The sequence below is a fragment of the Lampris incognitus genome, chromosome 5 (genome assembly GCF_029633865.1).
Source record: "Lampris incognitus isolate fLamInc1 chromosome 5, fLamInc1.hap2, whole genome shotgun sequence".
NCBI classification, from domain to species: domain Eukaryota; kingdom Metazoa; phylum Chordata; class Actinopteri; order Lampriformes; family Lampridae; genus Lampris; species Lampris incognitus.
In genome coordinates, this window is record NC_079215.1 from 35,198,882 (window position 1) to 35,218,103 (window position 19,222).

Consider the following 19,222-nt stretch of genomic DNA (forward strand, 5'->3'; position numbering starts at 1 on the left):
CCGTTACGACAATGACTTTGAGAAGTCCTGGTGTAGAGTATGAAAAGGGTCTTGGAACTGACCAGGTGTGGTGAACTCTCACCTGGAACAAAATATTTAGCAGGACCCGGCTACATGATTTGATGCATGACTACACTTACCCCAGACACAATAAGCTCTCCTCCTAGGTTCTGCACCTCAGCCTTGACCTTGCTGCAGATGTTGAGCTGGTGGCAATAGAGGGCAATTCTCTGTAGGTAGGCCAGGAGATCCTGTTTGCAGGCTGAATCAGGGCACTACATGGAATAGTGGCAAAAACACAGAACTGTCAAGACAAAAAAATTAACACGTCTCTACATTGAATGAGTAATACAGAATAGTGGTTAGCTGAATGTTACAATTATAGTTTTCATAGGGAAAGTCCACTTTTACTGCAGGTTTCTCTCTGCCTCAATGTGTGGAAGAGTATGTTGGAACACACTGTTACCAGTCATACAGAAAAACAAAGCAGTCAGAATCCACAACAAATTTTAACACACACACACACACACACACACACACACACACACACACACACACACACACACACACAGACAGACAGACAGACACACACACACACACACACACACACACACACACACACACACACACACACACACACACACACCCTGCCATAGAAGGATCTCTCTCACAACTTCTCTTGCTATAGCAGAGTCTCTTTCTTTAGGAACGACAATGTCTAACTTGACCTGCTGGGCTCCCAATCACATGAACAAAGAGGAAGCCCGTCATACAGTGAAGGAAATGGACCAGCAAGGAACTAGAGTAAGACCTCCTTCAGTCTCCTGCAATTACACTGTTTGCCACTATAATTCCATCTGGAGGTACTCCATGAGTCAGCTATAGTTCACTAAACACCCGGTGGGTCAGGACTGCTTTAATGCTGCGAGCATCATTTCATAGTAGCACCTTTATTCCAGCCATTAATACTAAACACTCCTAACTAGGACATTTGGAAGCATTGCCCGAGAAGATGCACAGCTCATTTGTTTGTGTCTTGGGCCTCAGTCGTTCGACATGGTCAGTTAGAAAGGGACCAGCAGTGTGAACCTCCCCAACCCCAGCCATTTAGACCTATTCAAACCCATTCATCCTTTTTTCTTCATAATTTAAGTGTCTCCTCCTCTCTATTACTATGTCAGGGAAAGCTCCTTGAGGCAAAGACTGTTGGTACTGATTGGCCAGACATGCTCATTGCCGATGGCTATAAACAACACAAACAAACTCATCTTTTCAACTGCACTGTGAGATGCTTGCATCCTTGACCCATAATTGCAGACTTTTATACTACATTTCACGACCAATTTAAAGAATGACAGAGATAGGCATTACCACTATCACAGCTAGACTGTGTAGCCACACCAACTCCTCCAAATACAGGCTGGGCAATTGTCCCTGAATGCAGACTCAAGTGCAAATGTTGGGGGTCATTGCAGCCAGTGAGGCAGAGGTTAAGCTTATCCTTAGGCATTGTCACCGCAGCACCACTGCCTTGCCTCGCTGCTAATTCCACTGAAAACACACACACACACCCACACACCCACACCCACACACACACACACATACATACATACACCTCCTGCCTCAGGCCAGCCTGATACAGGAATGTGGATGGCACAGTTGTTCCTTTGTGGAGTTGACTAATAGGCCAATTCCTTTTCAGACTTCATGCTGATGTAAATAAACAATACGGACCATTACCTTGCCAGCCTCTCTTTCTCTCTCTCAAATGATGCTGAATTCACCACCCACCAGTGGAGGACTAACGCTACTCGTCCTTTCCATTCCTCTTTCTGGCCTTTACTTTTCTCAGCATTTTGGGTTCTGCCTTTTTCAGTCCAGAGAGAAATCTGTGGATCTTTTGCTGTTGTATAATTGGGCCCAAAATATATGGAGCATGCTCTAAATTGATATTCAGCATGAGAACATGAACTGTTGCTGCTGAGGTAAGGGCATCACCCAAACACAGCAGCCTCTCGCAACACAAGCCACAACTCATAATGATGCTGCGTTTACAAACAGGCATGTCGAGAAGGCTGAGCCTGCCGGCTCCTGCTTTATTTATTTGATTTCTTTTGCCTTTACCTCTTTGGCTGCTGTCTCAGCTAGCATAATGTATTAATTTGGTTGTTTTTACTGCTACATATTCTAGAAGACAAGAGGATGACAGAAAAAAGACATAAAACAAAGGTAACTACCAATAATTGAACAACAACTGACTTCGGGAGGATGAAACACTGCTTTTTGAGCTGCCTGAATTCAAACATCTTTCTTGCCATGGGGCATGTATTGTGCCATTTCCACGAAACAATATCCCTCACTTTTCATGCAACAATTGTTTGTATACATAGATTTGTTTGTAATATATGCATACCAACTATTCAAATAATCTTGCGGTAGTCAATGATTTTCTGTTATTTTGGATTCGTTCATTGGTAAAATCAATATTCAAGAATGGGGGAAATCTGTTGAATGCACATATGCACAACAGTCATAATGGTCAACTAGGTTTTTAGAAGACTGAACGTTTGGAAAGACTAGTTTAAATATTCAAAAACATGAACAATACATCAATCCATCCATCCATCCAAACCACTTATCCTGCTCTCAGGGTCGCGGGGATGCCCAGCCTATCCCAGCAGTCATTGAGCAGTAGGTGGGGAGACACCCTGGACAGGCTGCCAGGCCATCACAGGGCCGACACACACACATGCACACGCACACACACATTCACATCTAGGGACAATTTAGTATGGCCGATTCACCTGACCTACATGTCTTTGGACTGTGGCAGGAAACAGGAGCACCCGGAGGAAACCCATGCAGACATGGGGAGAACATGCAAACTCCACAGAGGACGACTTAGGATGACCCCCAAGTTTGTACTACCCCGGGGCTCGAAGCCAGGACCTTCTTGCTGTGAGGTGACCACACTAACCACTGCGCCACCATGCCGCCTATGAACTATATACACTCACTGGCCACTTTATTAGGTACACCTTGCTAATACCGGGTTGGACCCCCTTTTGCCTTCAGAACTGCCTTAATCCTTCGTGGCATAGATTCAACAAGGTACTGGAAACATTCCTCAGAGAGTTTGGTCCATATTGACATGATAGCATCACGCAGTTGCCGCAGATTTGTCGGCTGCACATCCATGATGCGAATGTCCCGGTCCACCACATCCCAAAGGTGCTCTATTGGATTGAGATCTGGTGACTGTGGAAGCCATTTGAGTACAGTGAACTCATTGTCATGTTCAAGAAACCAGTCTGAGATGATTCGAGCTTTATGACATGGCGCGTTATCCTGCTGGAAGTAGCCATCAGAAGATGGGAACACTGGTCATAAAGGGATGGACATGGTCAGCAACAATACTCAGGTAGGCTGTGGCGTTGACACGATGCTCAATTGGTACTAAGGGGCCCAAAGTGTGCCAAGAAAATATCCCCCACACCATTACACCACCACCACCAGCCTGAAACGTTGATACAAGGCAGGATGGATCCATGCTTTCATGTTGTTGACGCCAAATTCTGACCCTACATCCGAATGTCGCAGCAGAAATCGAGACTCATCAGACCAGGCAACGTTTTTCCAATCTTCTATTGTCCAATTTTGGTGAGCCTGTGCTAATTGTAGCCTCAGTTTCCTGTTCTTAGCTGACAGGAGTGGCACCCGGTGTGGTCTTCTGCTGCTGTAGCCCATCTGCCTCAAGGTTCGACGTGTTGTGCGTTCAGAGATGCTCTTCTGCATACCTCGGTTGTAATGAGTGGTTATTTGAGTTACTGTTGCCTTTCTATCAGCTCGAGCCAGTCTGGCCATTCTCCTCTGACCTCTGGCATCAACAAGGCATTTTGGCCCACAGAACTGCCGCTCACTGGATATTTTCTCTTTTTCGGACCATTCTCTGTAAACCCTAGAGATGGTTGTGCGTGAAAATCCCAGTAGATCAGCAGTTTCTAAAATACTCAGACCAGCCCGTCTGGCACCAACAACCATGCCACGTTCAAAGTCACTTAAATCACCTTTCTTCCCCATTCTGATGCTCGGTTTGAACTGCAGCAGATCGTCTTGACCATGTCTACATGCCTAAATGCATTGAGTTGCTGCCATGTGATTGGCTGATTAGAAATTTGCGTTAACGAGCAGTTGGACAGGTGTGCCTAATAAAGTGGCCGGTGAGTGTATATATATATGGCTATGTATGATTTACATATTTAAATTACATAATTATGTTGAATTCTTTAGGATGCATTTTGAAATTATATATTTTCCCATTGACACAGAAATAACATTTTTGACATTGATGAAATCCCTCTGTTTTGTAAATTCTTGGAAGAGCCTTTGCCCACACACACACACACACACACACACACACACATATATATATATATATATATATATATATATTTGAAGCCTGGCCTAGTGGACTTGGGCATGCAGCTGGGTTGAACTTTTGGAGCCAAGTGCTGCGATGTGATACTGCACAACCAATAAACAAGAGGGGAAGACGACATCAAGAAAGAGGAGGAAAAAATTAAAGAACATCTGATTTTGGGGATGCTGGAAAGGAGGCTCCGACTGATTGTCGAACTTTGGATCCAGGAGGAACAATATGGATTCTGTCCTGGCTGTGGAACAACGGACCGACTCTTTACCCTTGCGGAAGTGCTGAGGGGGGCATGGTAGTTTGACCAGCCAGTCTACATGTGTTTTGTGGACTTGGAGAAGGCTTATGACTGTGTACCCCGTGGCACCATGTGGGGGGTACAGTGGGAGTATGGGGTACCGGGACAGTTACTACAAGCCATCCAGTCATTGTATAACCAAAGTGAGAGCTCTGTTCACATTCTTGGCACAAAGTCAAACATGTTCTCAGTGGATGTCGGACTCTGCCAAGGTTGCCCCTTGTCTCCGATTCTGTTTGTGATATTCATGGACAGGATCTCAAGGCACAGCCAAGGTGAGGAGTGTGTCCGTTTTGGGAACCTCAGAATTGCATCTCTGCTCTTTGCAGATGATGTGGTTTTGTTGGCTTCATCAGAATGCGACCTCCAGCATGCACTGGGACGGTCTGCAGCTGAGTGTGAAATGGCTGGGATGAGAGTCAGAACCTCAAAGTCTGAGGCCATGGTTCTCTACCAGAAAATGGTGGATTGCTCCCTCTGGGTTGGGGATGAGTGGTTGCCTCAAGCGAAGGAGTTCAAGTATCTTGGGGTCTTGTTCACGAGTGAGGGTAGGATGGAGCGGGAGATTGACAGGCAGATTGGTGCAGCATCAGTAGTAATGCGGACATTGCACAAGACCATGGTGGTGAAGAGGGAGCTGAGCTGCAAGGCAAAGTTCTCAATTTACCAGTCAATCTTCGTTCCAACCCTCACCTATGGTCATGAGCTTTGTGACCGAAAGGGTGAGATTGCAGATACAAGCGGCTGAAATTAGTTTCCTCCGAAGGGTGTCTGGGCTCTGCCCTAGAGATAGGGTGAGGAGCTCGGACATCCGGAGGGCGCTCGGAGTAGAGCCGCTGCTCCTTTGTGTCAAAAGGATCCAGTTGAGGTGGTTCGGGCATCTGATAAGGATGCCTCCTGGGCGCCTTCCTTTGGAGGTTTACCGGGCACGGCCAACTGGGAGGAGACCCCAGGGTAGACCCAGAACTCGCTGGAGGGACTACATGTCCAATCTGGCCTGGGAACGCCTTGGGATCCCCCAGGAGGAGCTAGAGGGCGTTGCTGGGGAGAGGGACATCTTGAGTGCCCTACTTAGCTTGCTGCCACCAGGACCCTACCCCAGATAAGCGGCTGAAGATGAATGACTGAATGAATGATTTTGGGGGTCCCTGCATCTACCAAATTATATGGCAAAAAAATTGTGTTCACTTGGAAGAAAATTAATACCTGGTAGCATATTTTCAATCCAGTGAATATAACAGCTGTGCTCAAAAAATTCTGATTCATAAAGTAGGACAAATGGATATTAGCTTTACTTGCCTCTTCAATTGTGTTATGAGTAAGGGGTCCGCGGTGGTGTAGCGGTCTGGGCATTGGCTTTGTGTCGATGAAGTTGCCCACTGGGGACCGGGGTTCGCACCTCGGTCTTGTCAGATCAGACTATGGCCAGATTCGATGACGCAGCAACAACTGGCAATGCTGTCTTTGGGAGGGGGGGAATAGTCAGCTTGTGTTCGTCACATGAATGCGTCTCTGTGTGTGTCGGAAAAAGCAGTGGTTCGGTCTGGATTCGCCTTGTCACGGAAGTGGCGAGGCGTCTCCTTCGAGACTGCTGGCCGGAGAGATGCAGTTGGCGAACACATACAGTACGAGGGTGAGTGTTTGAACTACTAGAATGGGGATTGATTGGCCAATAAATTGGGAGAAAAAGGGAAAAATCAGAATTCATTGAAAAAAAATTGTGTTATGAGTAGTCATTCATGAAAAAGTTTTGATGCATCGATTTTTGCGAACCAAAATGCAACACGAGTATTATTGGACTTTATCTGTGAAACACCCTGTGAGCACAGTGCATGTCTGGTCTGGTGTGAAACCCCTCAACTGGTGAGGCTTAATATTTCATCAGATGGTCTTAAGACCTTTTTGTCAGTTGGCAGCCCTTCCATTTCTGAACTTGCATTATTAATATTATATGATCTTATAGGGGCAAACTTATAGATTTTTCTCCTTTGTCTTTCTTGTCTTATGAAAACTCTAAGCCATATCACGAGTGTATGTTCTTAGTCTGTTAATGACAGTGTTTGTGTATACTTGCATGTATCACGTATGAGTTTTCTTAATGTGTGTGTGTCTTGTGACTATGACTGATTCATTGCACTTGTGTAACATGGGTGTTTATGGGATGCATTTTGTTGGGTGCTGTGCTTAACTGTGTCTCTGTCTTTTGCTATATCTGGAATTATTGATAGATACATACAAGTTGTGCATACTGCATTGCTGTAATTGTTTCCTGTAGTGTGCTGCCTGGAGAATGCCAGTTTTCAAGCCCCTTGAGGGTTTTTAGGCAATTCTGCTTCACATTCTCTTTCCAATCATACATTGTATCTATTTTTAATTTTTCATATGTGTAGATAAAGAATAAATCAATCAATCAATCAATCAATCAATTTTATTTATGGGGCACACATAAGGTTCGATTGGATGTTCAGATTCCTTCAAATTGTTATCCACCCCCCCCCCTTTGCATGTGACACTTAAAATCAGCTGTCCTGGGGCTCCTCTATAGCCGAATGGTTAGAGCGCATACCAAATGGCAGCATATCACAACCATCGCCGGTTCAAATCCAGCCAGCAACCTCTGTTGCATGTTTTACCCCTCTCCCGTTCTCCCCATTTCCTGTCTGCCTCCATTATCACTATAAGGAATAATAATATATATTTTTTTAAAAAACAGCTTTCTTTACATGATCTTTTTCAGTTTTCAACTACACCGAACAAAAATATAAAACGCAACACTTTTGTTTTTGCTCCAATTTTTCATGAGCTGAAATCAAAGATCTAAGACTTTTTCCTATGCACACTAAAGGCCTATTTCTCTCAAATTTTGTTCACAAATTTGTTTAAATCTGTGTTAGTGAGCACTTCTCCTTTGCCGAGATAATCCATCCACCTCACAGGTGTGGCATATCAAGATGCTGATTTGACAGCATGATTATTGCACAGGTGTGTCTTAGGCTGCTCACAATAAAAGGCCACTCTAAAATGTGCAGTTTTATCACACAGCACAATGCCACAGATGTCACAAGTTTTGAGGGAGCGCGCAATTGGCATGCTGACTGCAGGAATGTCCACCAGAGCTGTTGCCCATGAATTTAATGTTAATTTTTCTACCATAAGCTGTCTCCAACGTCATTTCTGAGAATTTGGCAGTACATCCAACTGGCCTCACAACCGCAGACCATGTGTAACCACGCCAGCCCAGGACCTCCACATCCGGCATCTTCACCTGCAAGATCATCTGAGAGCAGCCACCCGGACAGCTGATGCAACAATTGGTTTGCATAACCAAAGAATTTCTGCACAAACTATCAGAAACCATCTCAGGGAAGCTCATCTGCATGCTCGACATCCTCACTGAGGTCTTGACCGGACTGCAGTTCATCATCGTAACTGACTTGAGTGGGCAAATGCTCACCTTCGATGGCGTCTGGCACTTTGGAGAAGTGTTCTCTTCACGGATGAATCCCGGTTTTCACTGTACCGGGCAGATGGCAGACAGCATGTATGGCATCATGTGGGTGAGCGGTTTGCTGATGTCAACATTGTGAATAGAGTGGCTCATAGTGGCAGTGGGGTTATGGTATGGGCAGGCATATGCTATGGACAACAAACACAGGTGCATTTTATTGATAGCATTTTGAATGCACAGAGATACCGTGACGAGATCCTGAGGCCCATTGTTGTGCCATTCATCCACCACCATCACCTCATGTTGCAGTATGACAATACACAGCCCCATGTTGCAAGGATCTGTACACAATTCCTGGAAGCTGAAAACATCCCAGTTTTTGCACGGCCTGCATACTCACCAGACATGTCATCGGTTGAGCATGTTAGGGATGCTCTGGATCGGCGTATATGACATCGTGTTGCAGTTCCTGCCAATATCCAGCAACTTTGCACAGCCATTGAAGAGGAGTGGACCAGCATTCCATCGGCCACAATCAACAACCTGGTCAACTCTATGTGAAGGAGATGTGTTGCACTCCGTGAGGCAAATGGTGGTCACACCAGATACGGACTGGTTTTCTGACCGCCCCGCATAGCTGTGAAATCCATAGTACAGTGCCTAATAAATGTCTCTTTTCAAGATAAAACTGCACATTTTAGAGTGGCCTTTTATTGTGAGCAGCCTAAGCACACGTGTGCAACAATCATGCTGTCTAATCAGCATCCTGGTATGCCACACCTGTCAGGTGGATGGATTATCTCGGCAAAGGAGAAGTGCTCACTAACACAGATTTAAACAAATTTGTGAATGAAATTTGAGAGAAATGGGCCTTTTGTGTACATAGGAAAAAGTCTTAGATCTTTGATTTCAGTTCATGAAAAATTGGAGCAAAAACGAAAGTGTTGCGTTCATATTTTTGTTCAGTATATGTTAATTGTGTGGTGGATTGCGTATGCACATTACAAACAAGCACAGTTCGAGACAACACACACACCTAAGAGCAAACTAGGGCAAGAGCAAATCATGAATCCGATGTTGATTTCTCTCTCGCACTTCGGAAAAGAACACATTTGAGAAAGAAAGAAAGAAAAAAGAAGGGGGGGAAAAGTGGGAGAATGTTCTTTTCAAAATGCCCAATGTCTTCCTCAAGGGCAGCTTTTCAATAATAGTACATCTCTCCACTCCAGCTCATCAAAATGTTAAGCAGCAGTGAAACTGGAGTAGGGGAAACAGAGTAGAGGAAATAGTGTGAGGGAAATAGAGTAGTGGAAATTGAGTAGGGGAAATAGAGTGAGGGAAATAGAGTAGGGGAAACCGTAGGGGAAATAAAGTGAGGGAAATAGAGTAGGGGAAACAGAGTAGGAGAAACACAGTAGTGGAAATAGAGTAGGGGAAATAGAGTAAGGGAAACAGAGTAGGGGAAATAGAGTAGTGGAAACGGAGCAGGGGAAATTGAGTAGGGGAAACAGTAGGGGAAAGACAGTAGGGGAAACAGAGTAGGGGAAACAGTAGTGGAAATAGAGGAAATAGTGTGAGGGAAATAGAGCAGGGGAAATAGAGTAAGGGAAACAGAGTAGGGGAAACAGTACGGGGAATATAGTAGTGCAAATAGAGTAGAGGAAATAGAGCAGGGGAAATAGAGTAGAAATAGAGTAGAGGACAGACCTCAGCAGGGTGAAATTGATTCTTGAGGGGTTGTCCAGTGTCTATGGCAGGTATAAAAGAGTGTCACCCCCCAACCCCCACCCAAACACCCACATAGTTCCACAATAGAACACCCACCTGCTTCACATGTGCTCAGCAACAGGGCTGTCATGCAGTCACAGCGACAAGCTTCGTTACTTAAGGGACCTGTCTTTATTCCTACCGTCATGCATCGGTGGCCTTGCTAGCTACATGTTATCAGCGGCAATGTGTGAATGCAAAATGCGTGTCTTCTTCATTATGGAGGGGGGGGAAATAATGAACGGTAGTGATTTGTTTTGTATGTCTTTGAAGAGGTCGATAAAAGCATTATAAAAGCACACAAGGTTTTGAAAATTTTATACACTCCTCCATTTGCTGGTTGTATGAACAGATGCCTGAAATGGCTCACATGAAAATACTTTTACAAAATAAAGAGTAATGATGAAATATTTTGGAAACTAAAAAAAAAATCCATAGACTCATCTGTTTTTTTCTAAACACAGCTCCAATGTATCCTAAAGAGATAACAGACGCCTGTGAATATTTAGCATACAATGGTCTACGAACCAGTTAAATGGCAAATTAAAAATGGCAAGCCACCTGCTCCTTTCATTATGGCAGCTGTTTATTCTGACTAGAGGTTCTGCTAGTGATATTATGCCTTATGGCATATTCATTCCCGCCTAAAGTAAACCCTTATAAAGGCTGCCCATCACTCTGCATCACAAGAAATGAACACACACACACACACACACACACACACACACACACACACACACACACACACACACTTTTCTATACTTGCGAGGCTCCTCATTGACTACATTCATTCCCTGGCTATAACCCTAACCTTAATCATCAGGACTAAATGTCTGACTTTACCCTCACACTAACTGTAATCTTATCCAAATCCTAATTTTAACAAAATAGATGATTGAAAAGTGAGAGATGACAAAATATCCTCACTTTGCAGAAATGTACTCACTCTTAATGGTTAAAAACTCAGTTTGGTCCTCGAAAATAAAACTGAACAAGAATACACACACACACACACACACACACACACACACACACACACACACACACACACACACACACACACACACACACACACACACACAAACACACAGAGTCAAAAACTAGTGATTCTTCTTCTTTCTTTCCGTCACTAAGAAACATGGCCTGACACAAAAATAGACCCACTTTCAAACATGTAAACATTATGGTTGTGTGTAAATCAAATCCCTTTTTATTACTCGATTTCTAGTTAGTATTCCTAATGCATTATCCAATCACTACAGAACTGAACTTTTAATGCCATATCTGCTTTGGGAAGTTTGAATATTTTACTCTTAAAGCATAGGCACACTATTTAACTGTGGCTCAAATACAGTAATTATACTGAGTATGATATTTTAAAATTATGAAATTATTGTTGTTGAACTCAATAAGAGGAAGGGTTTTGAAGTGGCTAATTTTTTAACACTATGTATCTCACACCAAGAATCATTAAAAAAAAATTCTTTCAAAATCAAAATCCAGTAAATTCCTTTTGCTGGACTTAACAAAGGAGTCTGCAGCAACAGAAACTATAGCAAGATGGCATACCACTGGATAAATACATTTTTCCCTCATCAAAATGTAATCTTGAATATTTCTGTAAAATCACATACCAACTCAAGCTTTGTGTTCCCTCTAGCCTAGGAGCCGAAATCGCCTGTCATTTTAAAAAGCTGCAATTGTACCTCAGTTGCAGGATATAATTACTCGTAAGTTTGGTCTCCAACAAACGCAAAATGCATTTATCTACATGCCATAGATCCGGCATCTATAAGCTACTTACAGGGCTTTTGAAAAGCAATTTGGTTATTATGCAGAAATTATGACAGGAGGCTCCTGTGGTTTTCAATCCAAGCATAATTGTTCCAGGGATTGGCTAGGTAACAGTGGTTGCACTTACAATGACATCAGGCAGCCATAATAAATCAGTAGGCCTTTTACATGAGGTTGATTCTCACTGCTTATTAGAGACAGATGAAATGAATAAAGAACATTGTGTACCTCTCATGCTGGTGGCATTCTGGAATGCCTCTAAATACATGAAAATACACACACACACACACACACACACACACACACACACACACAAACAAGTGAACACATCACACACATGCATGCGCACACGCACACCCACCCTCCTTTCGTCTGCTACTTCCTCCGGGATAGCACTGATTGATATCAAAATTGGTCTGTCAGCATGTTTTAGAGAGGTACTCATCTGATAATGAATGCAACACCTCGGTTGGGAGCTAATTACATTATAGACACAACTTGGTTCTGGTCTCTTCCACTCTTTGTGTTTGCCCCATTGGGAGGGATAGCTATGCAGCAAAGACAGCATACCGTTCCAGATGGGTCCATCAGTGCCTACTTTAAAGACTTGGCCACTGGCCTCGCACGGACCATGGTGACTTCTGACTCAAAACTTTGTAACAATCATTTAAACAAACATAGTTAAAAACAGACTCAGGCTACTTCCAAAGAGACAGTCAAATGTTAAATCTCGGTGCATCCAGGTAGCGTAGCGGTGTATTCCGTTGCCTACCAACACGGGGATTGCCGGTTCAAATCCGTGTTACCTCCGGCTTGGTCGGGCATCACTACAGACACAACTCGCTGTGTCTGCGGTTGGGAAGCTGCATGTGGATATGTGTCCAGGTCGCTGCACTAGCACTTCCTCTGGTCGGTCAGGACGCCTATTCAAGGGGGAGGGAGAACCGGGGGGAATAGCGTGATCCTCCCACGTGCTATGTCCCCCTGGCCAAACTCCTCACTGTTGGGTGAAAAGAAGCGGCTGGTGACTCCACATGTATCGGAGGAGGCATGTGGTAGTCTGCAGCCCTCCCCGGATCGGCAGAGGGGGTGGAGCAGTGACCGTGATGGTTCAGAAGTGTGGGGTGTTTGGAAAAAGGGGGGTAAACCCCCCCCCAAAAAAACAAACCCAAAAAAACCAAAAAACAAACATCATAGAAAGAAACAAACACATTGGATTTTACCTGATCTGCTACAGCGCGGGCCAACTTGTCCATTCTAGAACCAGCCTCAGCGATTTTCTTTGCTGCGTTGATGACATCTGAGGAGTTCTTCAGTGGGCCTTTGCCTCTGGCAAAACACAAGGAGCCGAGAGCAAGAAAAAAGGAAAGGAAAGAGAAGGAGGGGAGAGAGAAATTATGAATGAGTGTCAGGCAGGGAGTGAAAGAGATAGCTGGATGAATAATCAGAATGAAATGATTAACTTTTGTTCTACCTTTCCTCAATAAACAGAAAAATTACAAATAAAAGTATATATTTAGCGTACTTTTTACATCTCAAGCCAAGTGTGTAACCAAAAGTTGTTATAAACAAATCAGGGCTGATGGGGGAAGAATTATTTCAGGAGGAAAAAAAAGAATTTAAGATACAAATAAAAAAGATTATAATAACAAGGTGGATTATGGTAAGTGAAAAAAATAAGTGGAATAAAGTTAGAGTACTAATTGTCTTTACTGTGCCCTAGTTTATCTAATATTCTAGTGTGATGATTGTAAATATGGCCAAAGTAGACATATGTGTGATTGCCAGTGTGTAACATTTTATTTTTAAACTAGTGCTCTGGAGGAAACCGCCTTTTAACTTGCCATTGCCTGTTTTTGCCAGTAGGGCCATCGCCACACTGGAGCAACAAAGTCATAACATCACAACCATAATCACTCATCACATCAGTTCTGCATATTCCTTTGTTTTCCTCTTTGCCATTTAATAGTGGGCTAGATTATTACATGCACTGGAATGAGAAGTCAAATAGGCATGGGGCGAGCCCAGATATGTACAGCACAGATGGAGAAAACTGAGAGGAAAGCCAATGGCTTTCAGCAAACACAAGCAACAAGTCTGTACACACCAGCAGATCAATCATTTTGTTCCTGGATCACAAGAACACTGTTGAGTCTAATGCAAATGAAGACAGTTTATTTAAAGGCTCCTCTAGCCAAATTATGCTGGTGAAGATCAATTCTTTGTGGCCTTAACCAAGGGTGCAACTGGCTAACTTCCCATTCCCAGATTTCAAGTTGCAGCAGTATCACAGCAGCTTCTACTGTTAGCTGAGTGGCTATAAGCTGGATGGCCCTCTCAAATTTACCTGGTGAAATCTGTCATCTCCATCATGATCATGCACATCTGCTTAGCCAGCACGATGATGTCATTTCCATTGTCATCCCACTTGGCTACCTCGGCATCCAGTTTGCATTTCTCCTGCCTGAAGCTCTCCACCTGCTCAGCGATCTTGGCCTTCTCCTCCTGGGGAAGCTGGGCCATGATGGCCTGCAGGTGAATTGGAAGAAAGGATTTTTATCAGTGAAAGGAAGAGGAGCAGGAGGAAGAGGAGGTTGGTAAGGGACGAGTAAATTTGAAAAGAGAAACTTGGGAAAGTAGATGGACTGGACATAAAAAGGGAAAGAGAAAAATGTCAGCAGAGGAAAGAAAATTGGTAAGGGAGGGAAATGAGGTTGAGGAGAGAGTGGGTGACAGGGAAATGAAGGAATGGGTAATTGGGATGGAGGAGAAGGCAGGGAGTTTAGTGGGAGAGACAAAAAAAGGAGTGCAAAAATACAAAGATGAAAACTCGAACTTTGGCAAAGACTTACAATCACCCATCAAATGGACAGTTGCCGTGCCATTTGTAAAAAATAAAACAATTCTGTCCCGTCTACTTTGTAATCTTCCCTACAAAAATTAAATATTAAGTATGGAATTTTAAAAGCCTTTGCCCTTCTGAAACACTTCAAAATACAGTTCCAAGCTGAGCAATTAATGACTGGACCTTTTCAAACCCCTTGACTTCTTATAAGAAGCAAATCCATTTTTGGCTTCATTTTTTGCTCAAAGAATACATTTGCTCTCTCAGTGGCCATTGGGGTAGGGCCAAAATGGCATAAATCTTAAGGCAAGGTCACAAGCATAGGTGGAACACAGTATTATTTGGGAGATAAATGCATAATTACCTCACTGTTAGACGAGGAAATGAATAATGCATTTGTTCAACATGTCAGAAAGGTGAGATGGAGGGAGAAGTAACCTATTTTCCATTAGGTCGATGCTATTGACTCTGGTTAGACAGAAAAAGCAAGTAGCATAAAAAGAAAAACAACATATTAATTTCAGCAGATGGCTGCCATTGTTTTGTTTTTGTTTTTTTAACCTCCAAACCTCAGCTGTTGTTGATTTCTTAGTGATATAATCCCATTTTGTCTTCACTAATTCACTAATCTGTCTAGTCCTTCTCTGTTTCTGACAGTAAAGCTAAGAGTAAAAGCATGCCATCTTGTTCCATCATCTTTGTAGGTAAATCATAACTGAACAGTCCCATGGAGATTCTTAGAAAGACATGAATAGAAGTGGGTCAGAGGGGAAAACAAGAAAATTGAAATTACTTCAACAGGTAGAAAGAAGATGGGCATAGCCATATGTGGTGCCACCTGATACAAATTTCTCATTACAGTCCACCAGATGTGTCCGCGGGTCAGATCGTTCTCCCTCTTTTGTGGGGAATTTGCTCGAGGAATGCTGAACAACACAAACAAACAAGTGAAACCAACTCCCTCAGAGCCAAGCGTCAACTTCCTCTGCTGTTTAGTACCAGGGAACATAAACAACGTTGTAGCACCAAATCTAATTAAGTTAGTGAACACTGTACTAATTTACACAATGTTGATATGAATTAATATTGTACCAAGCTTGTATGGGAACCAACAATCAAAACATCCTGATATTTTCAGCGATACTTATTCAGTGTAACCTTGCAGGCATGGTCTGATGATAACACATTAATGGAATATGTAGCAAAACATATAGTAAAGCTATCCTATACTATGTCTTGATGCATGCTCAACAATGTTTACTACCAAATACATTTCATCACTCCACTGATGTGAGTGATGAAACATACCTGTCAATAAATATTGTATCCAGATGAACTGATTCAACCTCCTTTGATACCCTATACTATAGATTATAATCAAGAGGGACAATGATGAGTGTGACATCATCATTGTGGGTAACTGCATTCATGCAAGACAAGGCCCCTTCTCTATTTCAGCAGCAAGTTATCACTGACCCCTCAACCAGAAGATAGTTAAAGCATATCCTCGCTTCTCATCACCAAACTGCTAAGACATGAATATTCACTTACTAATGACTATAAGGCCCCCTTCCCCCTGATGCTTCGTATCATTCCATCCTGTGCCCACTGATTCAGAAAGTGTTTACAGCGCCTGTCAGATGAATCTCAAATAGGAACTTGAATTTAGTATGACATCAGGAGGTGCTACCAAATGATGTTTACCAAATCCATTATATGGAGCTAGAGGTGAACACTGTTTATTGGTCGAATGCAATACTCAAAAGAAGTATCGCAGATTGACCATGGTGTTCAATGTGTTTTTAGATCCTAACTCATAGTACCCCACACCCCACAATGTATGTACTGGGTGGAGATGGGCTGAAACCATGTCTTACATCAGAATCAGAATAATGTTTATTGGCCATGTAGGTTTGCACATACATGGAATTTGACTCCGGTTCCGTGGCTCTCTCAGTGCACTTCACATAGAATAACAACACACCAATCTTCAGCTATATACGCAAGTATTGACTATACAGGTGAAATAAGAGGTGATAAAGTGCACTGGTGAAGAGAATAAATCAGAAATGCTGAAATAGATGTTAGCAGGTTATTTGCATACATGCCTGAGGTAGATGGACATTACACTTTAACCAAGTTTAAGTTGTCATTAGTTTAAGTAACTAATCACAACTAATATCAATGGACAGTGTCGTCTCCCTAATGAGGTCATTAACCTAACCGCCACTCACAGGAATCAGGGATCAGGAACACTTTGTCATTTCATTTCATGTACTTGTGTACATGAAATCAAATGACATGACATATTTTCCCCACAGCAGTGCAACACAAAGACAAAAACACATCCAAGAACTACAAGAACACATGTATCCAAACTAACACATGTATCCAAATAAAAAAAAAAATCACGGTCCAATAGAACGAACACCAGCCAGGATGACTGTTGGAACTGCTAGTCTGCATAGGCTAGCAGTTAGCTCAGCTTGCTCCCCTTCTGCATCCTGTCAGACCGCCCTCAGTGTTACAGGTTACAGAGGTTGTCACCTCCCATTTTTCTCATCATTGCAATTCTTTAGGTGCAATGAAAACAGAAATGGAAATATGTTCTGGCTAAAACAGACATTCCTAATATGAATATAGTAGTAGTTACAGAATGGAAAACAAAATAAAAAACACCTTATACTGACTGGTGGCGAGCTATCAGATTGGTGTTCTTGCCTTTGTGGCATGCATGGTAGAGTCAAAGATGACTCTCACCGTTTCCTTTACAACAGGTGAGCTGAAGACTGAACATGGACAGTGCTCAAGTAGCAGTAGGTTTGGCTATTTAAAAAAGTGTGGAAAAAAATGCCTCGATTTACGTCGTGCGTCTAAGACGCATTAGACCAAAACAATTGTTCTTTTATGTAGCTGTAGGCAGGAAAATCGTTCCCGAAACTCAACAATTTGGATTCACATTATCTTTCTAAAATTAGGACTGCGGGGAGAGAATGTGAAGGATTCAGCTGCTGCTCCAATTCAGTCGGGAAATTGAGCACAGTGAACAGGGGGAGAGTGGGAGCGAAAGAAAGAGTGTGTGAGAGAAAGAGACAGAGACAGACGGACAGAAGTTGTAGACACTACAGGAAGCCATGGTACAGGGGTAAACACATGAGCCAATTGGGACATCAGGGGAGCGAGAAGGCACTAGGTGAAGCCCCTTCCCCTCCTCCAGAATTCACTTATCCCCAAATCCCTTCCCCTACTTTACTGATAACAACAAGGAGCGGGCCTTGGGAGCTTAACACACTGGCAAATCCGTCCAAGGGAGTGCCGTGCCAATACACTCTGCGACTCGGCTGCGTCTGCAGGGATTAGAACGTTCTCCGGGTTTCTCTTCACAGAGAGCAGCATCTTGAAATGGTTTTAATTTGTTTCATTTGAAATAAACTGCCCAGACACTCAAGAGTTCAATTTTATGGATGACCTATCAACAGTATTATCAAATCGCCATGTTAAAAGTGTGGGGTGGGGTAGCTTTGTGGTTGGTTCTCTGTGCATGATCTGTGGTGTGTTTGTGGGGAGAGTGTGCGACTGTGTGTATGCACTAAAATAAATACAAAGACTATGCACATGCATTCCCTTGTGTGTTTTGCGTCCGCTTTATTATGCATGTTTGCTTCAAATAACTTAGCTTTTGCATAGGGATAATAGAACTGACAAGCGGAGCGGTGCTCAAGGCAAAGCTCTGGGAACAAAGGCTCTTGGGACAGCCCTGGATTTGATTTCTCCCTCCACAGAGTGAGAGAGAGTCACAAAGAGAGACAAGTAGAGAGAGAGGAAAAAGAGAGAGAGAGAGAGAGAGAGAAAGATAGATAAAGCGGGATGCATTATACCCGTGGCCTGTGTGTGATATCCTCGCCCCTCATACTATGGAAGGATCATGGCTGTAAACCTCAGTGTGCTCATGTCAGCTCCTATGGAGGGAGTGGATTACATTTTTCCTTGTCTGTTTGAATACAAACACAGAGCATCAGTCTGTACTTGGCCGTGACCGGGAGAGGACAGCGCCTTTATCCTAACAAAACAGACTTGGTAAGGGCAGCTCAACGATGGTTAACTAGAAAACACATTTTTTTATGTGTGCTCTTTGACTTCTGCATGTGTAACTGTATAATCTATGGCGGTGTAACAAGTAGAAAAGGAAATATCATTAAATTGGATTCAATGCTTTGTCCCTGCACCCCATGTACAGTACGCATGAGCTATAATAATGTGTGCTAATGCTAATGAGCAGATGATTGATTTGATGGTCATATAAAAGTTTTGATGACTACCATTGTGCATTCTTTGTGTGCATCCATTTTTCTATACACATTATGTGAGTGTGGACACCAGAAGCACTCAGTCCCACCTGCATGTGACAGTTTTTGACAACAGGACACACTGAGCTGTCAAACTGCTCTAAAGAATTGCTGCCCACTCAATGTACAGAAAGAGCCAAAAAGGACAGTTTACAGTGTGGCGCTCTGAAGTGCCATTGTGTGACTGAGCTGGTGTGTCTAAGCTCAGATGGCCCTGCAATGGTACCCAGCAGGGGAGCTAACTGGGAGAGAACACTCTCAGCACTATTCACTCTGGCAAACGAAATGCTGA

The 19,222-nt window shown here is 43.2% G+C and overlaps 1 protein-coding gene across 4 annotated transcripts in view; it reads right to left on the reverse strand.

Moving 5' to 3' along the window:
* The window catches only part of ctnna2 (catenin (cadherin-associated protein), alpha 2), a 732,381-nt gene that overhangs the window by 3,293 nt on the left and 709,866 nt on the right, over nt 1-19,222 (reverse strand). For 3 of the 4 annotated variants that reach the window (XM_056279507.1, XM_056279505.1, XM_056279504.1), the window contains 3 exons: nt 14,087-14,268; nt 12,963-13,068; nt 141-275 (listed from right to left, as the gene is read on the reverse strand). In XM_056279507.1, coding sequence (XP_056135482.1) covers nt 141-275; nt 12,963-13,068; nt 14,087-14,268 — 423 coding nt within the window. The remainder of the gene's footprint in view (nt 1-140; nt 276-12,962; nt 13,069-14,086; nt 14,269-19,222) is intronic. The other variant, XM_056279506.1, reaches the window with a different exon arrangement.